This window comes from Hemiscyllium ocellatum, chromosome 10, assembly GCF_020745735.1.
Source record: "Hemiscyllium ocellatum isolate sHemOce1 chromosome 10, sHemOce1.pat.X.cur, whole genome shotgun sequence".
NCBI lineage: Eukaryota > Metazoa > Chordata > Chondrichthyes > Orectolobiformes > Hemiscylliidae > Hemiscyllium > Hemiscyllium ocellatum.
The window spans coordinates 72,906,390-72,926,754 of record NC_083410.1 but is presented as its reverse complement, the minus strand read 5'-3'; the positions used below and the strand labels follow the sequence as shown (position 1 = coordinate 72,926,754).

General features: G+C 40.0%; 1 protein-coding gene across 2 annotated transcripts in view; it reads right to left on the bottom strand.

The window, feature by feature from the left end:
- Nucleotides 1–2,186: 2,186 nt before the first annotated feature.
- The window catches only part of ezrb (ezrin b), a 119,079-nt gene continuing 100,900 nt past the window's right edge, over nt 2,187–20,365 (bottom strand). For both annotated transcript variants that reach the window (XM_060831600.1, XM_060831601.1), the window contains exons 10-14: nt 17,522–17,652; nt 13,612–13,772; nt 8,229–8,321; nt 6,561–6,815; nt 2,187–3,548 (exon numbers count right to left, since the gene is read on the bottom strand). In XM_060831600.1, the coding sequence (XP_060687583.1) occupies nt 3,384–3,548; nt 6,561–6,815; nt 8,229–8,321; nt 13,612–13,772; nt 17,522–17,652 (805 nt within the window). In that variant the 3' untranslated portion in view covers nt 2,187–3,383. The remainder of the gene's footprint in view (nt 3,549–6,560; nt 6,816–8,228; nt 8,322–13,611; nt 13,773–17,521; nt 17,653–20,365) is intronic.

Below are 20,365 nucleotides of genomic sequence, written 5' to 3'. Positions count from 1 at the left end.
ATTTTATGTCTTTCAAGCATGGGCTGCCTTTACAATGGCAGTTTCAGGCAAGTAGAAAAACTGCAGATAAATGGGAAGCCTTCAAAAATGAAATAACTAATAGGATCATGTCTCTAGTTTGAGAGAAGGGGAAGGCTGGTAGATGTAGGGAATGCTGGATGACTAGAGAAATTGAGGCTCTGGTCATGAAAAAACAAGCATATGTCAGGTATAGACAGCAGAGGTTGTGATTCCTGAGAAGACTATAAGGCTGGTAGAAGTATCCTCAAGAGGGAAATTAGGTGGTCAAAAGGGGGACATGATAAAGCTTTTGCAAGTGGGGTTAAGAAAAATTCAAGAGATTTTACAAATACATTACGGAAAAAGAGAGTAACAAAGGAGACAATAAAGACCCTTAAAGATCAGCAAAGAAATCTACATATGGAAAAGAAGAAGATTGGGGAGATACCAAACAAGTATTTCACAAGTGTTTACTGCACTGTTATGGAAGCAAGAGAAATTGGGAAACAAAATAGTGATATCTTGAGAAGTGTCCATGTTACAAAGGACATGGTGCTGGGCGTCTTGAAATGCATAAAGGTGGATAAATCCCCAGGACCAGATCAGATGTACCTCAGAGGTTTATGGGAAGCTAGGGAAGTCTCTATGACTATGTGTAAAGGAATCCATTGTTTTTCCAAGGGTTAATTGAATTCTAAATATTTCAGTTTGTGATCAGTGCGGAGATAACACATCATATCTGCCTTTTTGATTTATAGGAGTCTACATGGCAACATGGTTGCACAGTAGTTAGCCTGCTGCCTCAGATTCACTTTCAGCTTTGGATGACTGCCTGTGAAAGTTTCTATTGGTTGATCTGGTTTCCTGCCACAGTCCAAACATATGCAGGGTAGTAGGATGGTTTGCTCTACTAAATTGCAAGCCAAAGTAAATGTGGGGTTATAGGGATACTATGGGATGCTCTTCAAAGGGTGCAATTGTCTGAATAGCCTTTCCTGCTCCATTGGGCCTCTATAATTCTACAGTGGAATATTGCATCAGTTTCTGTAGTGCAGTGGGTCAGCATGTTGCCCTGTTAACCACAAGGCTAGTGGCTGAAGATCACCTGGGGATTAAGCTATACAAAAAGAGTTTTAAAAAATGTAACTTAAAGCGATGTTGCAAATTGCTGTGTATTTTTAAAGGTCAGATTAGCCTTTTTTATATTACATTCAATATCAGTTCTTATCTGATTATCTGGCATTTGGATAATCGAATGTTGGATAATTGAGGTTCCTCTGTAGTGGAATACTGGAACGTAGAATTCAGTTTCTTTATAATATGTCAGAGGACCCAGGACATCCTGGCTAAAATCAAGAATCAAAACTTCCCATAAACTCATCTAGACATATCGTCCAAAAAAGATTGCATGGTGACTGGCCCATGTTTCCTTTGCCATACAGGTACCAATATTAGGACGTTTCCAAGCTAATGTCTAGGGATACTAAATATTTGCATTCCAATTCATTTTATTATAACTTACCCTTTCTTTAAACCTTCGTCAATGTTTACCTTTCTAAAGAGCATTTTTTGCTAATTTCTGCAACTGTCATTTCTACAACTGTGTACTGCATTCATCCAAAAATGCATGCTAATTATTAAACCATTTTACTGCACAAGTCATTTCTTTACAAAAATATTCATTTTCATATCAGTGGAGGGCACAAAAATGTTGGCAAGAAATAATCAAACTTAGAATAGTCCTTGCTAATCTGCAGGACTCAGCTAATCAGTTTATAAACTCAAAATGAATCACCACAGGAATCTCACCCAAGCTAACGTTCAAAGTAATGTTAATGCAATATCTCTATCTGGCCTAACCCTTTGTAACAAGCAAGTCAGCACAAAAGATGCAATTGCATGTTCATTTTAGTGCGCTTGTGGAGACAAATGCGGACACTTTGCAGAGTGCGGTAGCCCTTCAGTTACAGAATGGCTATCTCTACACTATTCTACAACAGAGGAGGCTCATGAGCTTAAAAAACGTTGGCCATATCTCGAAATTGCGATTTGCCTGCCTTCAGCCTGAAAAACTGTAAAACGAGTGTGATGTGGAATATGCCAATATTAAGAATGTGCACATTTATTCAGAACACAAGTAGATGACTGACAGAAGCAAGGCTCTGTATAAATGCCCGAAGTCCAAATCATTGCCAAAATCTTTATTAGATGCAATTCAACATTGTGAAGAACATTTAGTATGAGAGTTACTAGTACAAAGTGCAGGACACCCAAAGTACAGATCAGAGGAACAGAGTTATCATTCTGATAAGTACACTATTATGAAAGTGTAGTGATAATATAGTATAACAATTTCAATTCAAAGATATGGAGAACATGCAACAATACTGCTGAATTACAAACCTTTACATAAAAATTTTCAAAATGTCAAAAGGTTGGCATATTTAGCTACAGTAATTGTCTTTTAGTTGTCCCGATTAAATAAAACATGAGATTTTACTTGTTATTGAATTTTTACAAACATGCTCTATTACCCATTTGGCCTAAAATATTTAGAAATCAATTCAGTTCTATAAAATGTCAGATTTTCTTTAATATCACAGAACTATCATTTATTGTTATTCATTTAAATGTTTATATCTTCCAAGTGTTGAAGCCCAAATTTTTGAAGAGCAAGAATACACAAAGCAGGAACATTTCCCCACAAATGTCATTGATAAGTTATGATATTACATTAAAACCTAAGTTTATAATCTGCATCTGCAGAGAAAGGTGATAGCACCTAAAGTGTTTAAATTATGTATCTACCATTGATTATTTCAGTATAGACACATGGCCATGTGTCCATTAATATTTGGAAGGTTTAATAGGAATCCTCATCTGCAGAGTGGCAAATACTATTCAAAATCATCTTTTCACCTGAACGATCATGGACTTGTGGCACTGCATTCAAGTGATGAAATAAAGCAACTTGCTTCCAGTGAAAATTCTGTTCTCTAATTCACAACCTTCATCATTTCATCTATAACGTTTGGACATAAATTGATTTCTTTCTCTATCCAAAACAATATTTGCTTGTTAACTATATTTGGCACCCAAAGCAAACTATTTTTGTACTGCAGCACATTGAAATGTTTACAGGATGTGACCAATTATCCATTTCATTGTGCAAAAATGGAAGAAACTCAAAACAGAAACCATTCAAAAATTTTATAAAAATGGAAGTATAGCAGAACCAGTTTGAGAGAAAAAAATTCAGGTTGTGGCCAACAATCTCGTTACTAAATAATCCAAGCCGTTTTCTCCAGTGATCACCAGGAAAAGTAAATACTTCAAATAGATTATCATCCTGTACAAGCAAAGATACTGCTGTCAGTGATATTTTACATTGATTCAAACTCATCCACCCTCTGCTTGGTGTTGCCTCGACGGATCTGGCGAAGCGTCTTATATTTGTCTTGACCTTTTCGGACATTTTCCATGTGAATTATATCATTGGACGTTTTCTTGCTCTCATCTCTGGCTTGTGCAAGCTCACTGCTCAAAACCTTTGCATTTTTTGGGGGTGGGGTGGGAAGAGAAAAAAAAACGTCAGGTTCCCTTAAGGAGAACACATGGTAAATAAAACTCAATTAGACAATGCATTCGATCCCTAAAACGTTCTTACCCAAACTAATTTCTCTCAGTTTATCATGTTCACAGTTCATCATATTCAAAAAAGGTTTCTGAATGATCTTAAATTCCTTTCATCTGAATTTTAGCTTCAATTTGAGTTATTCATCTATTGATCCTATTTAGTATTTTAAGATCCCACCTTTACTTTCAAAGTCCAAAACAAAGTTGTTCCAACTTGAGACTTTCCCAAACAATTCAATGCCTATTAAAGCAGCTAAACTAGTATGTCCCAGATGTACCACAGAATAAGAGTTTTTTTTTTCCCTTTCACCAATTTGTATGTCAAGAAATCTATTTGGGTTAGATTCATGAAAGTGATAAAGGTATCAAAAATGAAACTGGAATTTCTCCCTCACCGAGGCTCATTCTATGCTTATAAGTTTGCTATAAAATTTCCACAGTTGAGCAGCACAAGGGCTGAGAAGTGGCTAGTAACATTCACACCACGCAACTGCAAGGCAATGACTATCTAACCATGGCCCCCAGATATTATTCAATAGTGTTAGAATCACTTGAACCCATATTAAAATTAACATCCTAGGGGTTACCACTGAGCAGAAACTCAAATGGGCACACCATATAAAATAGTGGTTATAAGAGTAGGTCAGAGTCTAGGAATACTACAGAAAACCACTCAATTCCTGACTCCCCGAAATCTGTCCATCTACGAGACAGAGGAGTGTGACAGAATGCTCCCCCACTTGCCTGGATGGATGCAGCTCCAGGACTCAAGAAGCTGGACACCATCCAGGACAAAGCAACCTGTTCAAATGACATATCCACTGTCTCCACCATTGACGCTCAATTGCAACAACGTGTGCTATGTAAAAGGTGTACTTTTTAAAAAATGCATTACAGAAACTCAATGATCTTATGACAGCACATTCCAAACCTTCTAACACTTCCATCTCAAAGGAAAGGGGAGCACATACATCCTTACACTACTATCTATAGATTCCCCTCCAAGCAACTCACCGTGTTGCTGGATCAAAATCCAAATTCCTTCCTAATGGCATTTTGGATCTATCTACAAAATAGAGACTGCAGCAATAGAAGGCAGAAGCTCACCACCACTTTCTCAAGGCCCACTAGTGATAGGCAATAAATGATGGCCAGCCAGCATTCTCCCATAAGAGAAAGAAATACTACACAGTAATTCCTGACTAGATATTTGACTAGTTAACGATGTTCAACCCAAAGGGTGGCATGGTAGCTCAGTGGTTAGCACTGCTACCTCACAGCAGCAGGGATTTGGGTTCAGTTCCACTCTGAGGCAACAATCTATGTGGAGTTTGCATAAATGCCCCACGTCTGAATGGATTTCCTCTGGGTGCTCTGGTTTCCTCCCAAAGTCTAAAGATATGCAGGTTAGGTGAATTGGCCACACTAAATTGCTAGGCAAAAGTAAGGACTGCAGATGCTGGAAACCAGAGTTTAGATCAGTGTGGTGCTGGAAAAGCATAGCAAGTCAGGCAGCATCCAAGGAGCAGGAAAATCAACTTTTTGATCAAAAGCCCTTCAAATCAGGAATACAGGCGCTGGGGAGAAGTTAGTAAAGAGTACAATCGGTGAATGGGGGTGGGGATGGACGTGATAGATCAGAGAGGAGAGTGGGAGAAGGTAGCAAAGAGTACATGGAGGTAACTGTCTTTGTGGAAAGGGGTGGGGAAGGAAATATCTCTGGTGGTGGGGTCCTTTTTGAAGGTGGCAGAAATGTCAACAGATGATGCAGTTTATGCAAATGTTGGTTGGGTGGAAAACGAGGACAGGTGGGGGGGGTTCTATCCTTGTTATGGTTGAAGGGGTGGGGTTCAAGGGCGGAGGTGCAAGATGTGGATGAGATGCATTGGAGGACATCTTCAACCGTGTGGGAAGGGAAATTACGATCTCGAATGAAGGCTGCCATCTGGTGTGTTCTGTGGTAGGACTGGTGGACCTGATCAGGTCCACGCCCCCCAACAACCCACCTCCCATCCTGACACCGCAGGAATCGCAAAACCTGCACCCACACCACCTCCCTCACCTCCATCCAAGGCCCCAAGGGAGCCTTCCACACCCAAAGTTTCACCTGCACATCCACCAATGCAATTTATTATATCCGTTGCTCCCAATGTGGTCTCCTCTACATTGGGGAGACTGGAAACCCCCTTGCAGAGCATTCCAGGGAACATGTTCAGGGACACACACACCAATCAACCCCACCGCCCCATGGCTCAACATTTCAACTCCCCCTCCCACTCTGCCGAGGATATGCAGGTCCTGGGCCTCCTCCACCGCCAGTTCCTCAGCACCCGATGCCTGGAGGAAGAACGCCTCATCTTCCACCTTGGAACACTTCAACCCCAGGGCATAAATGTGGACTTCAGTTTCCTCACTTTCCCTCCTCCCACTTTACCCCAGTTCCAACCTTCCAGCTCAGCACTGTCCTCCCTGCCAATCTCCCTTCCCACCTATCTGCTCCACCCTCCCCTCTGACCTATCACCTTCATTCCCACCCCCATTCACCTATTGTACTCGTTGCTACCTTCACCCCAGCCCCAACCCCCCCATTTATCTCTCCACTCTGGAGGCTCCCTGCCTCTATTCCCAATGAAGGACTTTTGTCCAAAATGTCGATTTTCCTGCTCCTCGGATGCGGCCTTACCTGCTTTGTTTTTTCAGCAGTACTCTAATCTAAATCCCACACTAAATTGCCCATAGTGTTCAGGGATGTGCAGAGATTAGCCATGGGAAGTGTGGGTGTGGGTGTGGGTGTGGTTTGGGGGGGCAGTGCAGACTCAATGGTCCAAATTGCCTGTCTCCATACTGTAGGAATCTTACGATTCTAAATGCATTTCCACTTATGATACGGTATATTATCCATCACAGGCAATACAGCTCCTTACCAACAGTTGCTGTTGCACTCGTTCATTTTTCTCCACTTCGGTCACTCGCTCTTCTTCATTTCTGTGATCCAAGATGCCTTCAGTTGCAAGGTCAGCACTGTACGTGGAATGATTCTCTTCAGCATCATCATGTTCAATCTCTTCCAGGTGCTCGTAGATTGGAGGCGGCGGTGGAGGTGGGGGTGGTGCTGGGGCAGATAATACCATGTGCAGTTCTTCCTTTGTTTTCTCCAAATCACCCTGGACCATTCTTGCCTGAAATGAATAATGTACAAACATAGCAAAATGTTTGCAAGTGCTGAATTCAATTACGACAAACAGAACACATTAAATCCTGTTTGTTGAATCACTGTCAAAGCTCCAACTTTAGCTCAAGAAACACTCCTGGTTAGGAGGAGTTGGGTTATTAGGTTGAGAGAACATTGTGGGTAAAATGATACAAGGTTTGCACCTTCAGACCAGGAAATCCACAATTTTCACAGCTGCATTCCTCCAAGTCATTGAATTCTCAAGCAATTTTCTTACATTGTAACGAAATACAATTCTGCTCACTACAAAATTGCCCCCCTTCCACATCTTGCGAATGTGCAAGATATGGCAGAAGGAGCAATTCAAGCCATAAATGAAATTTGTACCAAAACAATATTGAAAATAGCAGAACAAAAAAAATTAATAAGGTACTTGTGTACACGGTTTACATTAGCTTTCAGAAGTGTTCTCTCATTATAGAATTACTCCAAGTGAGAAAGCTGCAATATTTTCTCATCATTCAAGAATTTGCAGGTGATGAAACAGGTCATGAAAGAAAGGAATGAAAAATAGCTAATCTTGTCCTATTGTCTAATTAGGGTAACAGGAATAATCTAGGAAATGGAGGCCTGTGAGCCTCACGTTAGTGGTAGGGAAGTTATTGGAAAATATTCTCAGGGACAGGATCTATAAACATTTAGAAGCAAATGGCGATAAACAACATGGTTTTGTGCAGGGGAGGTGGGGCCACACTAATCTGATTGAGTTTTGAAGAGGTGATGACGACTGATGAGGGAAAAGTGGTTAGTGTCTACTTGGACTTTAGTAAAAGCTTTGACAAGGTCCCACACAGCAGACTAGCATGAAAGGTGAGGGGTACCCATGATATCAGGGGCGAGCTGGCAAGATGGATACTAAACTGGCTTAGGTCATAGGAGACAGAGGGTAGTGGTGTGGAATGAGGGCTGTAACTCGTGATGTTCCACAGGGACCAATGCAGTTTCACTTCTGGATCAACTTTACCCAGACATATCATTTTCAAGTGTGTCAGGCTCACATAATCAGTGGCGCTTCAGTATAATTTATGCAAGGGCTATGCAGCCCACACAAAAACAAACAAACAAACAAACACAAACAAACACCTTTTTTAAGAACACGATATTCAACAACTGGAGGGTTTGGGGGGGGGGGGGGGGGGGGGGGGGTGTGATGTCATGTTCTGTGCTCTTTCTTAATCATCCTAGAAAGTCATCACTATATGAAATGGCAAATAGCAGTAGAGGGGTCACAAATGCATAGCATTTTTAAAAACAAAAAAGGACCTTAAAATACAATTATTATAATTAGCTAATTCCATGGATTTGACAACTGTTTCCTTATTTCCATATAAATACAAGATATCAAGTAATAGCTCTTCACCCGTTTCTGCCATTCTATTGCCTCTTCCTCTTTCATCCTTTTGGCATCTTCTAGTTTTTCAATCTTGGCTGTATATTCTGATAACTCTGATGCCTTAGAATAGAAATAAAAATTAAATTTAAAAACTTTTTCCTTCTGGCAATTGAAACATAAAATTGGTGAAAGGCTTTGTGCAAATATTATGCTTTAATCAATTCGGATTGATACAAAAAATATTCCTTTAATTACTTATATATTAGGTCAATCTAAAACATTATTTTTATTTGGGCCAGTACAGCTGGGCTTTTCATTCAACGGCTTTTTCCTTTCCTCAAACCAGTTATAGAGTTTGTCTCTGATATGGCCCAACTAATTTTGGGGAAAACTATATTTTATCTTGAGACAATGGTTTCTTCAAAAAACAACCACCCTCTGAAAGAGGAGTTATTGTTAAGCACCGGGTTCTAAAATGATCATGTGATCAGGCTGCAAAGATAATTTAAAAAGTAAAGTCAATTATTGGGGGTGGCTCTATATTTAAAGTAGTTAAATTACTTACAGTGTGGAAACAGGCCCTTTGGCCCAACAAGTCCACACCGACCTACCGAAACGCAATCCACCCATACCCCTACATTTACCCCTTACCTAACACTACGGGCAATTTAGCATAGCCAATTCACCTGACCCACACATCTTTGGACTGTGGGAGGAAACAGGAGCACCCAGAGGAAACCCACGCAGACACGGGGAGAACGTGCAAACTCCACACAGTCAGTCGGAGGCGGGAATTGAACTATTCCTGCTACCGTGCCGCCCATAAGTTTTAGATTCTATAAAATGGGGATGTGGAGGGTTCATGTGGTGCAGCAGTAGTGTCTTAAGATGCTGGAGATGCCAGCTGAATTGGAAGTTTGCAACTTAAGATCGTTGAAAAGATGAAGGCATAAACTCTTAAAATAATACTCAGAGCACTCAGACTAATTTATACATCTTCCAATTTTGACTTGAGCTTCAGTGCAAGTCTAATGGGTATAGAAGAAAAAAAAGGATTCAAAGAATCTAGTTTAGTTTCTAGATTCTAATTATCTGAACTCATTGTACTTTATCTTTAAAGTAATCAGAAGAGAAACATCTAAGATTATCATGAAATTGAAATTAAAAAATGTATATAGGCAGGGTAAAGAGAAATGGTATAACACGAGAAATGGTATTAGAGCTGGAACAAAATTAGTGAGTTACATTTTTGCTATGTCCTTTTCAAATGATATTTTACTCTACTGTTAATCCCCTCTAGTCAAATATTTTACTTTCCTAATAGAAGCAGTCCTTAAGATATACAGACAATTGAAGGTCTAAACAAGACAGATGTGAAGTCTGCTTTGAAGTGATGAGTATGGGAAAAGTATAGTTAAACTAACAGTTAAACATCTAAAAGTTTGTGTAAAAACAAATTTAAATGTTAGAACAGAAACATGTGACAAATATATACCAAAGGGACACATTTATTATTTGCTAAAACTATCTAAAATGATGGAGTGTGCAGTGAGTTCAGAACTTAAAGCCACAATGTAAATAAATAATGCAACGAAGTTCAAGCAAGTAAAAGAATTTGGATTTAGACCTGAGGTAGGGCCAAGAGGCTGAGATCTAACCTATAAATATCACATACCATTGCATTGATAATCAGTTAATAGACCAGATACTGAAATGCAAACTTGACAGTAATGAGGGGAGATTATCCAAAGTTTCTGTTGGGTCAAAGTTTTGATCATCAGGCAAGATCGATAGATAATTCAAGGGAAAAGATAAATAAAACAAGGCTGTGCACTGTTTCCAAATCAACCTCTACACAGAAGTAATATTCAGAGAATTAGATGTAATTCTTGGAGTAAACAATTGGGCAAGAAAATGAGCTTGTAATACACTGACAACAAAACGCCGCTGGCAAAAATCAGAAGAGATGCAAAACATCATGCAACAAGTAAAATTCAGAAATATGGGCTGGAAGTGAACAAGTAGTTAAGGAAAAAATTTAGAAGGGATACATTAAAAGAAGCTTGATTGAAGGTTGAAGTAGGTGCTACCATACAGGGACAAGTAGATATCATTGGTCTTAAAATGGATACACCTAACACTATGGTCAATGTGAAGCAGAAGGACTGATTAAGGATAGTCAACATGGCTCATGTGGGATAGATTTCAAAACTAGAGGTCATAAATTTAAAGGATGAGGGGCAGAGATTTAAAAAGGGTCCTAAGCGACAACTTTTTCACACAGAAGATGACATGTGTATGGAATGAATTTCCAGAAGTGGTGGAGGCTGGTACAATTACAACATTTAAAGAGGAAGGGTTGAGGTGGATATGGGCCAAAAACTGGCAAATGGGACGAGATTTATTTAGAATATCTGGTGGGCATGGACGAGTTGGACTGAAAGGTCTGTTCCCATGTACATCTCTAACTCTACATTAGGAGAATAGAGGCAGACAAGAAATTTCATGCAATTTTGGGAGGAATACATTAACAACTTAAGGACAAAAAAAGCAAAGTAGTAGTTGTTGAGGGCAAGGACTAATTCCACCAATCAAGATGGAGGGGTACTGGCTGAGTCAGCAAGAGGGGAAGAAACAGAGGGCTTGGAGGCCTTCACCGTGGATGGAAATGTATAGGGACTGGACATCGAGGGTGAAGATAAGGCTGGAGAAACAAACCTCATGGAATTGGAGAGCACGCGTGGCGTCCCGAATGAGGGAAGTTCCTGGATGAAAAGGGGTGCCAAGAGTTAATTTCAGTGGAGCAGGAGCAGGCAGAGATGATGGCTCCAGCAGGGCAGACAGGTTGGTGAGTTTTGGATAAAAGAAAAAGGTAGAACCTTGCAGTGCAGGGTTCCGGTACTACGGAGGTTGGAGACTGTGAATGGGAGATCCCCTCAGGTGATGAGATTGTGAATGGTCTATCCATGGGAGGGGAGGCACCAACTTATAGGCACTTCCTCCTACTGACCCTTCGACCACCACCTCACCTCCCAAAATTCTCCCACAACCTCTCCTTGAAATCCTCCCACTCCATTCAGATCAAAGGGGGTAGGGCAAGGACACCTGTATGGGCCCCAGCCGAGCTTGCTTCTTCATTGAATACATGGAACAGTCCTTTTTCCACAGTTACACTGGCACTGTCCCCACCTTTCCCTCGGCTACATCGATGACTGTATCCACGTCGCCTCATGCTCCCACGAGGTAGTTAAACAGTGAAACTTCACAAATACCTTCCACCCTGGCCTCAAGGTCACCTCGACCACCTCAGCCACCCCCCCACCCCTACCCCCACTCCTCAGTCTCCATCTCTGGCAACTGACAACACAGACATCTACATCAAAACCACCAACTCCCACAGCTACCTGGACTACACCTCCTCCCACCTCCCCCTCCTGTAGAAACACTATCCCTTAATCCCAATTCTTCTGCCTCTGTCAGGCAGCACAATTTCACTCTAAGCCATCCCCAGGGGGATTCCTACCTCAAGGGCTGCAATTTCTCCTCCCATGTGATCAATGTCCTCCAATGCATCTCCTCCCTTGAACTGCAACCCTTTAACCACAACAAGGATAGAACATCCCTGGTCTTCACCTTTCACCCCATAATCTCCGGAATCAGAATATTATCCTTTGCCAATTTCCACCACCTACAATTAGACTGCACCCAGAGAGATATTTCTCTTCCCACCCCTACCTGGATTCAAGAGGCGCTATTCCCTCCGTGACTCCCTCATAAGATCTATGCTGCCCACCAACCCACCCTTCACTCCTGAGGTCTTCCATTGCCACCCCATGAGGTGCAAAACCTGCATCAATACCTCTGCCCTCACCTCAGTCCAAGGCCCCAAAAGGAACCCTCCACATCTGGCAGAGATTTTCCAGCACATCCAAATGCTTTGTCTATTGCATCCATTGCTCTTGATGTGGTCTCCTCTACATTGGGGATTCAGGACGCCAACTTGCTGAACTTTTCAGGGAACATCTCTGGGACACACACCAAACAATCTCACCACCCTGTGGGTGACCACATCAAATCCCCCTCCCACTCTGCCAAGGTCATGCAAGGATACGTTGCCTCCACCACCAAACGACTGGAGGCAGAATACCTCATCTTCAGCCTTGGGGATCCTCCAACTACACAGCAACAGGTACCTCATCTCCTCTCCCCACCCCGTCCCAGATCTAACCCTCCTCTTGACTTGTACATCTTCCTTCCCACCTATCCACTCCACCCTCTCCTCCAAGATAATCACCCCCTACATTTACCTTCTCAGCTACCTTCTCCCTACTCCCCTTCACATTCCCAAAGGGAATATGCCCAAAATGCTGACTCTCCTGCTCCTCAGATGCTGTCTGACCTGCTGTGCTTTTCCAGCTCAACAGTTTTCAACTTTGAGTAAAGAAGTTGGGACGCATATGACCTCTTCTGAAGTAATGCGTGCTGTTCAAGTTGCTCTGTTATAGGAAGGATATAAGACCATAAGACATCGGAGTGGAAGTAAGGCCGTAAGGCCATTTGGCCCATCGAGTCCACTCCGCCATTCAATCATGGCTGATGGACATTTCAACTCCACTTACCTGCATTCTCCCCTAGCTCTTAATTATTAAATTGGAGATGGCTCAAAAGATTTAGCAGGATGTTGCCAGGAATGTAGGGCTTGATAAATAGAAATAGACTGGAAAAGTTGGAACCTTTTCTACAGGAGTGTATACAAGGTTGAGGGGTGACCTTGAGGTACATAAATCATAAGCAACATCACTAAAGGTGAACAACAAGGATTTTCTCCCTCCAGTGGGGTGGAGCTCCAAACTAAGGCATTTTTTTTAAAAAAAAGGAGGAAAGTTTTTAAAGGATGAGGAGGAACTTTTTTTTTTAAAAAGAAAAAGAAAGTGATTAGTTTGTGCAAATGAACTGCCAGAGAAACTGGTGGATACAGGCTTAGTTCCAATGTTTAAAAGGTATTTGGATAAATTCAGGAATAGGAAAGGTTTGAAAGGATATGGCCAAAAGCAGGGAAGTAGGATTAGTGTAGCTTGGGAGCATAGCATAGATTCATTGGACCGAAGAGTCTGTTTTCTATGTTGCACGAATAGGACTAAAATGCAAGGTATTCTTCATACAAAAATAAATAAGCTTTTAAATCCAATTCTTCGACTTGCATAAAGGCTATTTACTTGACACCCAGTTCACCAGTACTTTCAATTCACACAAACAAGCTTGGGTGTCTAAGTTTAGTGCTGCGGAAAGGCCTATTTGCCATCATTGTAGACAGAAAGCAGGAACAATTATAACAAGTGTCATTAAATAAACAACTGCGCAAACTTGGTGTGAAGCCATATTGCTTCAGTTAGAGCAAACTAGCTCTTACCAATTGCGCCTGGCTTTTCATTTGTTCCTCAGCCTGTCTCTGCAACTCTTCTTTTGCGTGAAGAGCTTCCAAGCGTTCAGCTTCTAGATGTTCAGCTTCAACTTGTACTTTTCTCCTCTCTTCTTCCAGTTCACATGCTCGCTGCATCTGCTCAGCCAAGTCTAGTGTCCAAAGTAAACATTTTTTTAAAAAAAAGTGCAGTCAATTGCTACAAATCCTACTATGACAACATATCCAAAATTTGCTGCAAATCCAGAGTTACCATGTAAAAATATAGTAGGAGAATTGAGGACTGCAGAAACTGGGAGGTCAAAGTCAAAAAGTGTGGTGTTGGAAACGCACAGCCAGTCAGACAAGAATCATCCCTCTATCAGGAATGAAAATATAGTTTCAATAATGGAGACTTGGGACAACATAACAGAACAATATATTAAATATTTCTGTGCAAGTGTTCAGAAAATATAGGAAAGAAAAGGTTGTCAGCAATATTAATTAAGTAAAATAAAGAGGGTGCTGAAGAAAAAGACTGTCCCAGAGGGGTGAAAAGTCTATTTGGTTGAAGCCAATTAAATGGAGAGGTACTCTTACATTGTTGTGTGCAGCCAATAAGCTACCAACTTGTGGAGGAACAAATTTGGAAGCAAAGTACAGGGAAGTGGAAGAATTAGAGTGGTTGCAATTATCCTAATATAGCCCGAAACAGGAATAGTGTAAACAGCAGAAAGGGGAATAGGTTGAAGAGGATTCTTTACAACAGTCCAGCAAAGGAGGCATTCCTGGAGAGAGAAAAAAAAGAGAGAAAAAAAAAGAGGGAGAGAGAGAAAGAGAGAGAGAGAGAGAGACCAGATTAATTAGAAACAAAGATCAAAGCACAATTAAAATACATTCCATCAGAGTCACCCTGATTGACGACAGAGACAGATAAGGATGAAGTAAAAAGAGGGTGCAGAGGATAGTTTTAATGCAAATAGTTGAACCTACATTCAACTGGATTCTCAGAAATGGAAGTGGAAAATCACAAAAGAAACAAAAAAAAGTTAATTAGACACGATGACAAGAGACTGGCAACTATCATAAAGAAGTTATTTCTATTTGGCACACGTTATGAAAAGGTTGTAGAAAAATAAGGAGACTGAAACTAATTAGCTGTTAGCTCCCTAGCAGATGAAGGCAGGTCATATAATAGGAGATGCTAAATCAATACTTTGCATCTGTTTTTAACCAAGGTACAAGATACTGCCCAAGTCATTACAAAAGAGGAGTAATGAGATAATGGTTGGGTGTAAATTGATAAGTAGTATTTGATAACTTTTAAATACAATGAGGCTCAGTCACCAGGACAAGAGGTGGAGATGAACAAAATATACTGAAGGGCATTAACTGCCGAGGCAATGGCTATTATTTTTTAATTTTCAGTCTCTAAGTCATTCTAGAAGACGAGAGAACTGCAAATGCGGTACCCTAATTTGAGAAAAGGCTATGTAGTTTGGGCAGCACAGTGGCTCAGTGGTTAGCACTCTGCCTCACAGCACGAGAGACCTGGATTCGATTCTAGCCTCAGGCGACTGTGAAATTTGCACATTCTCCTTGTTACTGTGTGGGTTTCCTCCGGGTGCTCCAGCTTCTTTCCATAATCCAAAGATGTGCAGTTTAGGTGAATTGGCAATGCTAAACTGCCCATAATGTTCCAGAATGTATAGGTTCAGTACATTAGTCAGGGGTAAATGTCAAGTAATTATGGGAGGGGAATGGGTTTGGGTGGGTTACTCTTCAAAAAGGATTGATGTGGCATTATTGGACTAAATGGCCTGTTTCCATTCTGTAGGGATTCTATGAATAAATCCAGCACCTCCAGACTAGTCAGCTTAATCTTGCTTAGAGTCTAAGAGTTCAGTCTCTTCGGCCCATTGCATCCACATCAGTCAAAAAAATCACCACTTCAAATTTTCTAATCCAATTTTCTCGCATTGGCCCATAGCCTTATGCACCTTGGCTGACGAGAAACCTTTAGAATCAATAATCTGGCCAAATAATTAAAGGAAAGCCAGCATGGATGCAAGATGTCCTAATAGTATTTTAACTAATTCACATTAGTTTTTGATCAGGCAATAGAAATGGTAAATGTGTGTAATACAATTGATGTAGACTATATGGACATCCAGAACACATCTGAGTGGCACACATCAAATATGTACACAACATCACAGCATGTAGATTATAGGGTTTGGAAGCAAGCTTGGTTAAAGAAAAATGGCCAAGTGCTAGCAAAGTCACAGGTGCATGCTCCTTTTTTTTGATGAACTGGAAGGAGGTCACCCAAATTGGGTTTCAGATTTTGGTGTACATGATACAATATCAAAATCTATGCATGGAATGGAACTGGAAGCACTGTGCACTAAGAGGAGAATATCACAAAGCATTAAAAAGACCGATGGAACAAAAATAGGTCAATGAAGTTTAACGTAAGAGATGTGAAGTGATTCATTTGGCTCGTAGCAGCAGGGGCAAAATGTAAACTAAATACAATACTAAAAGATGCAGGATCTGAAGTGTATATGCACATAAAATCACTGAAGCAGACAGGGCAGGTTGAGAGATTATATTTTACTTATCACCACATGTATGGAGATACAGTGAAAAGCATTGTTTTGCATGCTATGCAGGCAAATCATACTTTGCATAAGAACAGAGAGCTGAATATAGTGTATGGCTAATAAAGCATATAGAATCCTGGGCGTTTTAGATAGGGATGCAAAGGAACAAAGAACTCCTGATCAATTTGTATAAAACAGGTTTGGCCTCAAAAAAGGAATTTTGCATCCAGTTCTCAGCATCACATTTTAGCTTTAGGGAGAATGCAAGAAAAGGTTCATTAAAAATAAACCCTTTTCCCTTATCCCTGGATTAAATGGCAAGGTGACATGGAGAAATGAGAAAAACATGGAGTGAAATCATTAAATGCACCATAATTACAGGATTGTTACATTAACATTACTGATATACAAGAGTACCAAATGGTGAATAAGGCATGTAATTACAAATTCTCTTTCACAGAAAAGTAAACTTAAAAACTGATTTTTTTTTTCACTGAAACATACACAAAAGGTGTAGATTTGGGTTCAACAATAAATAAAAGTTTATTATGCAAAGGAAAGAGAAGTGAAACATAACAAACCAAACTATATAACAGCTTAAAACTTCAGATTCCTGACAACAAAAATCATATATACTCCCAAACACCATTTTACTTAACTAAAATTTCTTCAATCAAAACTTGAAGAAATTTTCTGTCTATTTTACTTAACTATTTCTTTTCCAGTCCTGACTTTTGACTCTCAATAAAGAGCTCAGACCTTCATAGCTTTGACTAATCAAAGTCATCTCTAACCAATGCTGGTCTCAAAGTTGTCACAAATTGAATCCCCCATTCTGGAGATAACTTTAATTCCAATAACTGCCTTGAACAAACTCCTTTTTCTAGGAGAAACTATTCTTGCATTTATGTTCAGTCAAGACTCTTTCTGAACTCAATCTCAACTAATTTAAAGAAAAAATACTTGCCAATCCTAGCTTCTGCTAATCTAATGGCTTTTCCCCCTGAATAAGCCACAAAATAGAAGCAAACTTCCATTAACATCCAGGAGGTCTTAAGTAATCTGTTCACTGACACGTTCAGGTTTAAAACTATGGTTTTTGAATCGAAACCCATTAGAAAATTATTTTCTAGTGTCTGGATTTTAACATCATATATCTTTCAACACTGTATACAATCAATGATGACTGCCTCCATTTCATGTGAAAAATATCAGAACAGGAACAACCTTAGAACCAATCAAGAACCAGAGAACACTTAGTTTCCACCATGCTAATTTTGAGACTGGACAAGAGAACATTACGATTTTACTCTTACCCTTTTCAGCTTTCTTTGTCTGATCTTCGTACAGTTTCAGCTTCAGCATCAGATCTCTAGTTTCCTTTTCCATCTGTTCTTTTTCTTTCTCTATTATCTCCCGCTTCTGCTTCTCCTGCTCCAACTGCGCCCTACACACAGAACAGTTAAAAGATTTAAAGATTGACTGCTCACTAAATAGCAATATTCAATAAAAGTTTGATTTTTGACAGGTATTTTTTATACTTGTGTTATAAGCTCAATTTTAAAAATAAAATTCTGCCAAGTGTACAAGCTGCACAAAGCTGCGAATTTAGCTTATTTGTGCGTGGCCTATTTTCAATTCTGTTCCTACTTATACTCATTATCCTCATCCTGCATCACACTCAACCCTTCTCTTTCACTATTTGTTGGTGATTTGAGAAGTGTAAATGATTACTTTTGTTTGTATCAGTTAGGGAATGAAGAGAGTTTTAAAAAAATTCAAAAATACATCCAAAATTATTGGAAACAGTGATTTCTTCTTCAGATAGAAGAGGTTCAAATAATTCAAGTTAAAGCAATGAGATTGTCACTTCATAGTCATATCAACCTCAAATTTTCTCAAGGTCATAAATCATTACATCAACTACTGGGCAGAATTTTAAAATGCTCAAGAAATAATGATCATGGAGAATCAAATGATGCACATTCAAGATTATGGCCACTGGATTCCAAAAAAGGTTAAGTGCTTGATATAATGTTTAATATGAGATTTTATGACATCATGAAACCCTTGGTTGACAACACTATGCTCTCATCTGTAATATTGTTAACAATCCAGGCCAAAGTGGTAGATTAGGTTCCCCCTATACAAAAGTATAGAATCAAGTAATTAAACATCTAATTGGATGAATGATCCACAAAAGCTACCCAGGTTTTAAAGCCTATTATTCTTACATGGTGGGGAATCAATTTTATAAAACAAAAACAAAATGTTGCCCCTAAAGAAAAAAAGAACTATGAAAGAAAGTAATGTGAAGATGAGAATTCAGAATATTTTACAGAAAATCACAGAAAAGGAGTCTAATACAGTTCATCTTCTGGTAAAGTAATTATGACCCACACTGCTAACTGACACAAGAATGAATTTGCTATTTGAATTCCTGTATTGCTGAACATCCGAGTGCATCTAGGAAAACTTAAAGAACAAAATTCACAACTGATCTTGAAGGAACCTCTTTGGGAGAGATCACAGCACAGAAAGAGATAAGTGTATAATTTTAAAGCGCAGCTTTGCTATAAATTTACAATAGTGTGTAGAGTGGGCTCTTTGTTGATTATATGTGAGATCGGTCTCTTGATTACATTTTAAAAATAAACCGTAAGTATTAAGTTAACCTGGAACAGTGTTTTATAGAGCAAAAAGACAATGCTATTTTCGGAGTCTGCAGATTGGGAGGAGTAAAAATGGCCCAGAGTAGAGTGATATGTGGGAGTAGTGAGTGTGTTAATGTGTTACTAAGGATTATATCAGCAATAAGTGTCATTGGTTGTGGATCCTAATCAGATCAAATGGATCGACTGGAGTGACAGATAGAGGCAATGAGGAATTTACAAGAGCAAAGGGGGTGTGGATGGATAGTAGTTATAGGAAGGGAGAAATGCCACAGGTACAGTCACAGATTGGTTAACTCCAGGAAAGGTACGTGAGGTAGGCAGGGTATAGGAGTTTGCTGTGGCTATCCCCATTTCAAACAAATATGTTGTTTTAGAAAATGTAGGGTGTGATGGGTTCTCAGGGGAATGTAGCACAAACAGCTAAGTTTCTGGTATCAAGACAAGGTATATTGTAATGAGGGGTACGGGGACTCTAGTCCTCGGCACAGATAGACAATTCTGAGGCTTACTGTGAAAACTCAGTGGAGTGTTGCCTCCTTGGCGCCAGGATCAAGGAGGTCTCAGAGGATGGAGAATGTGCTCAAAAGGGGACAGGGACCAGCAGGAGGTCATTCCACACATTGGAATCAAAGTAAGAAGGGAAAAAGGTTGAAATTCTGAAGGAGGAGATTCTGGGGGAGACACGATCTGCACAAGGAGGACGGATTGTACCTGAATTGGAAGGGGACTGATATACTGGCAGGGAGGTTTACAAGAGCTGCTTGGGAGAATTTAAAATTAGTAAGCTGAGGGTATGGGACCCAGGGAGATAGAGGAAGATCAGAGACCAGTACAGTTGAAAAAAAAAGCCAGTCAAACAGTCAGGGCAGGCAGGGACGAAGAGAACAACAGTAGGACTGATAAATTAAACTGCATTTATTTCAATGCAAGAGACCTAACAGGGAAGGCAGATGAACTCAGGGCATGATTAGGAACATGGGACTGGGATAACATAGCAATTACAGAAATGTGGTCCAGGGATGGACAGGAATGGCAGCTTAATGCTCCAGGAAGGATATAAAAGGTGGATATAAAAGGTAGGCAAGAGAGGAGGGGTGTGGCATTTTTGATAAGGGATAGTATTACAGCTGTGCATAGGGAGAATATTCCTGGAAATACATCCAGGGAAATTATTTGGGTGGAACTGAGAAATAAGAAAAAGGGATGATCACCTTATTGGGATTGTACTATAGATCCCCTAGTAATCAGTGGGAAACAGAAACAAATTTGTAAGGAAATTTCAATTATCTGTAAGAATAATAAAGTGGCTATGGTAGGGGATTTTAACTTTCCAAACATAGACTGGGACTGCCATAGTGTTAAAGGTTTAGATGGAGAAGAATTTGTGAAGTGTGTACCAGAAAAATTTTCTGATTCAGTATGTGGATGCACCAAAGAGAGGTGTTGCAAAACTTGACCTATTCTTGGGAAATAAAGCAGGGCAGG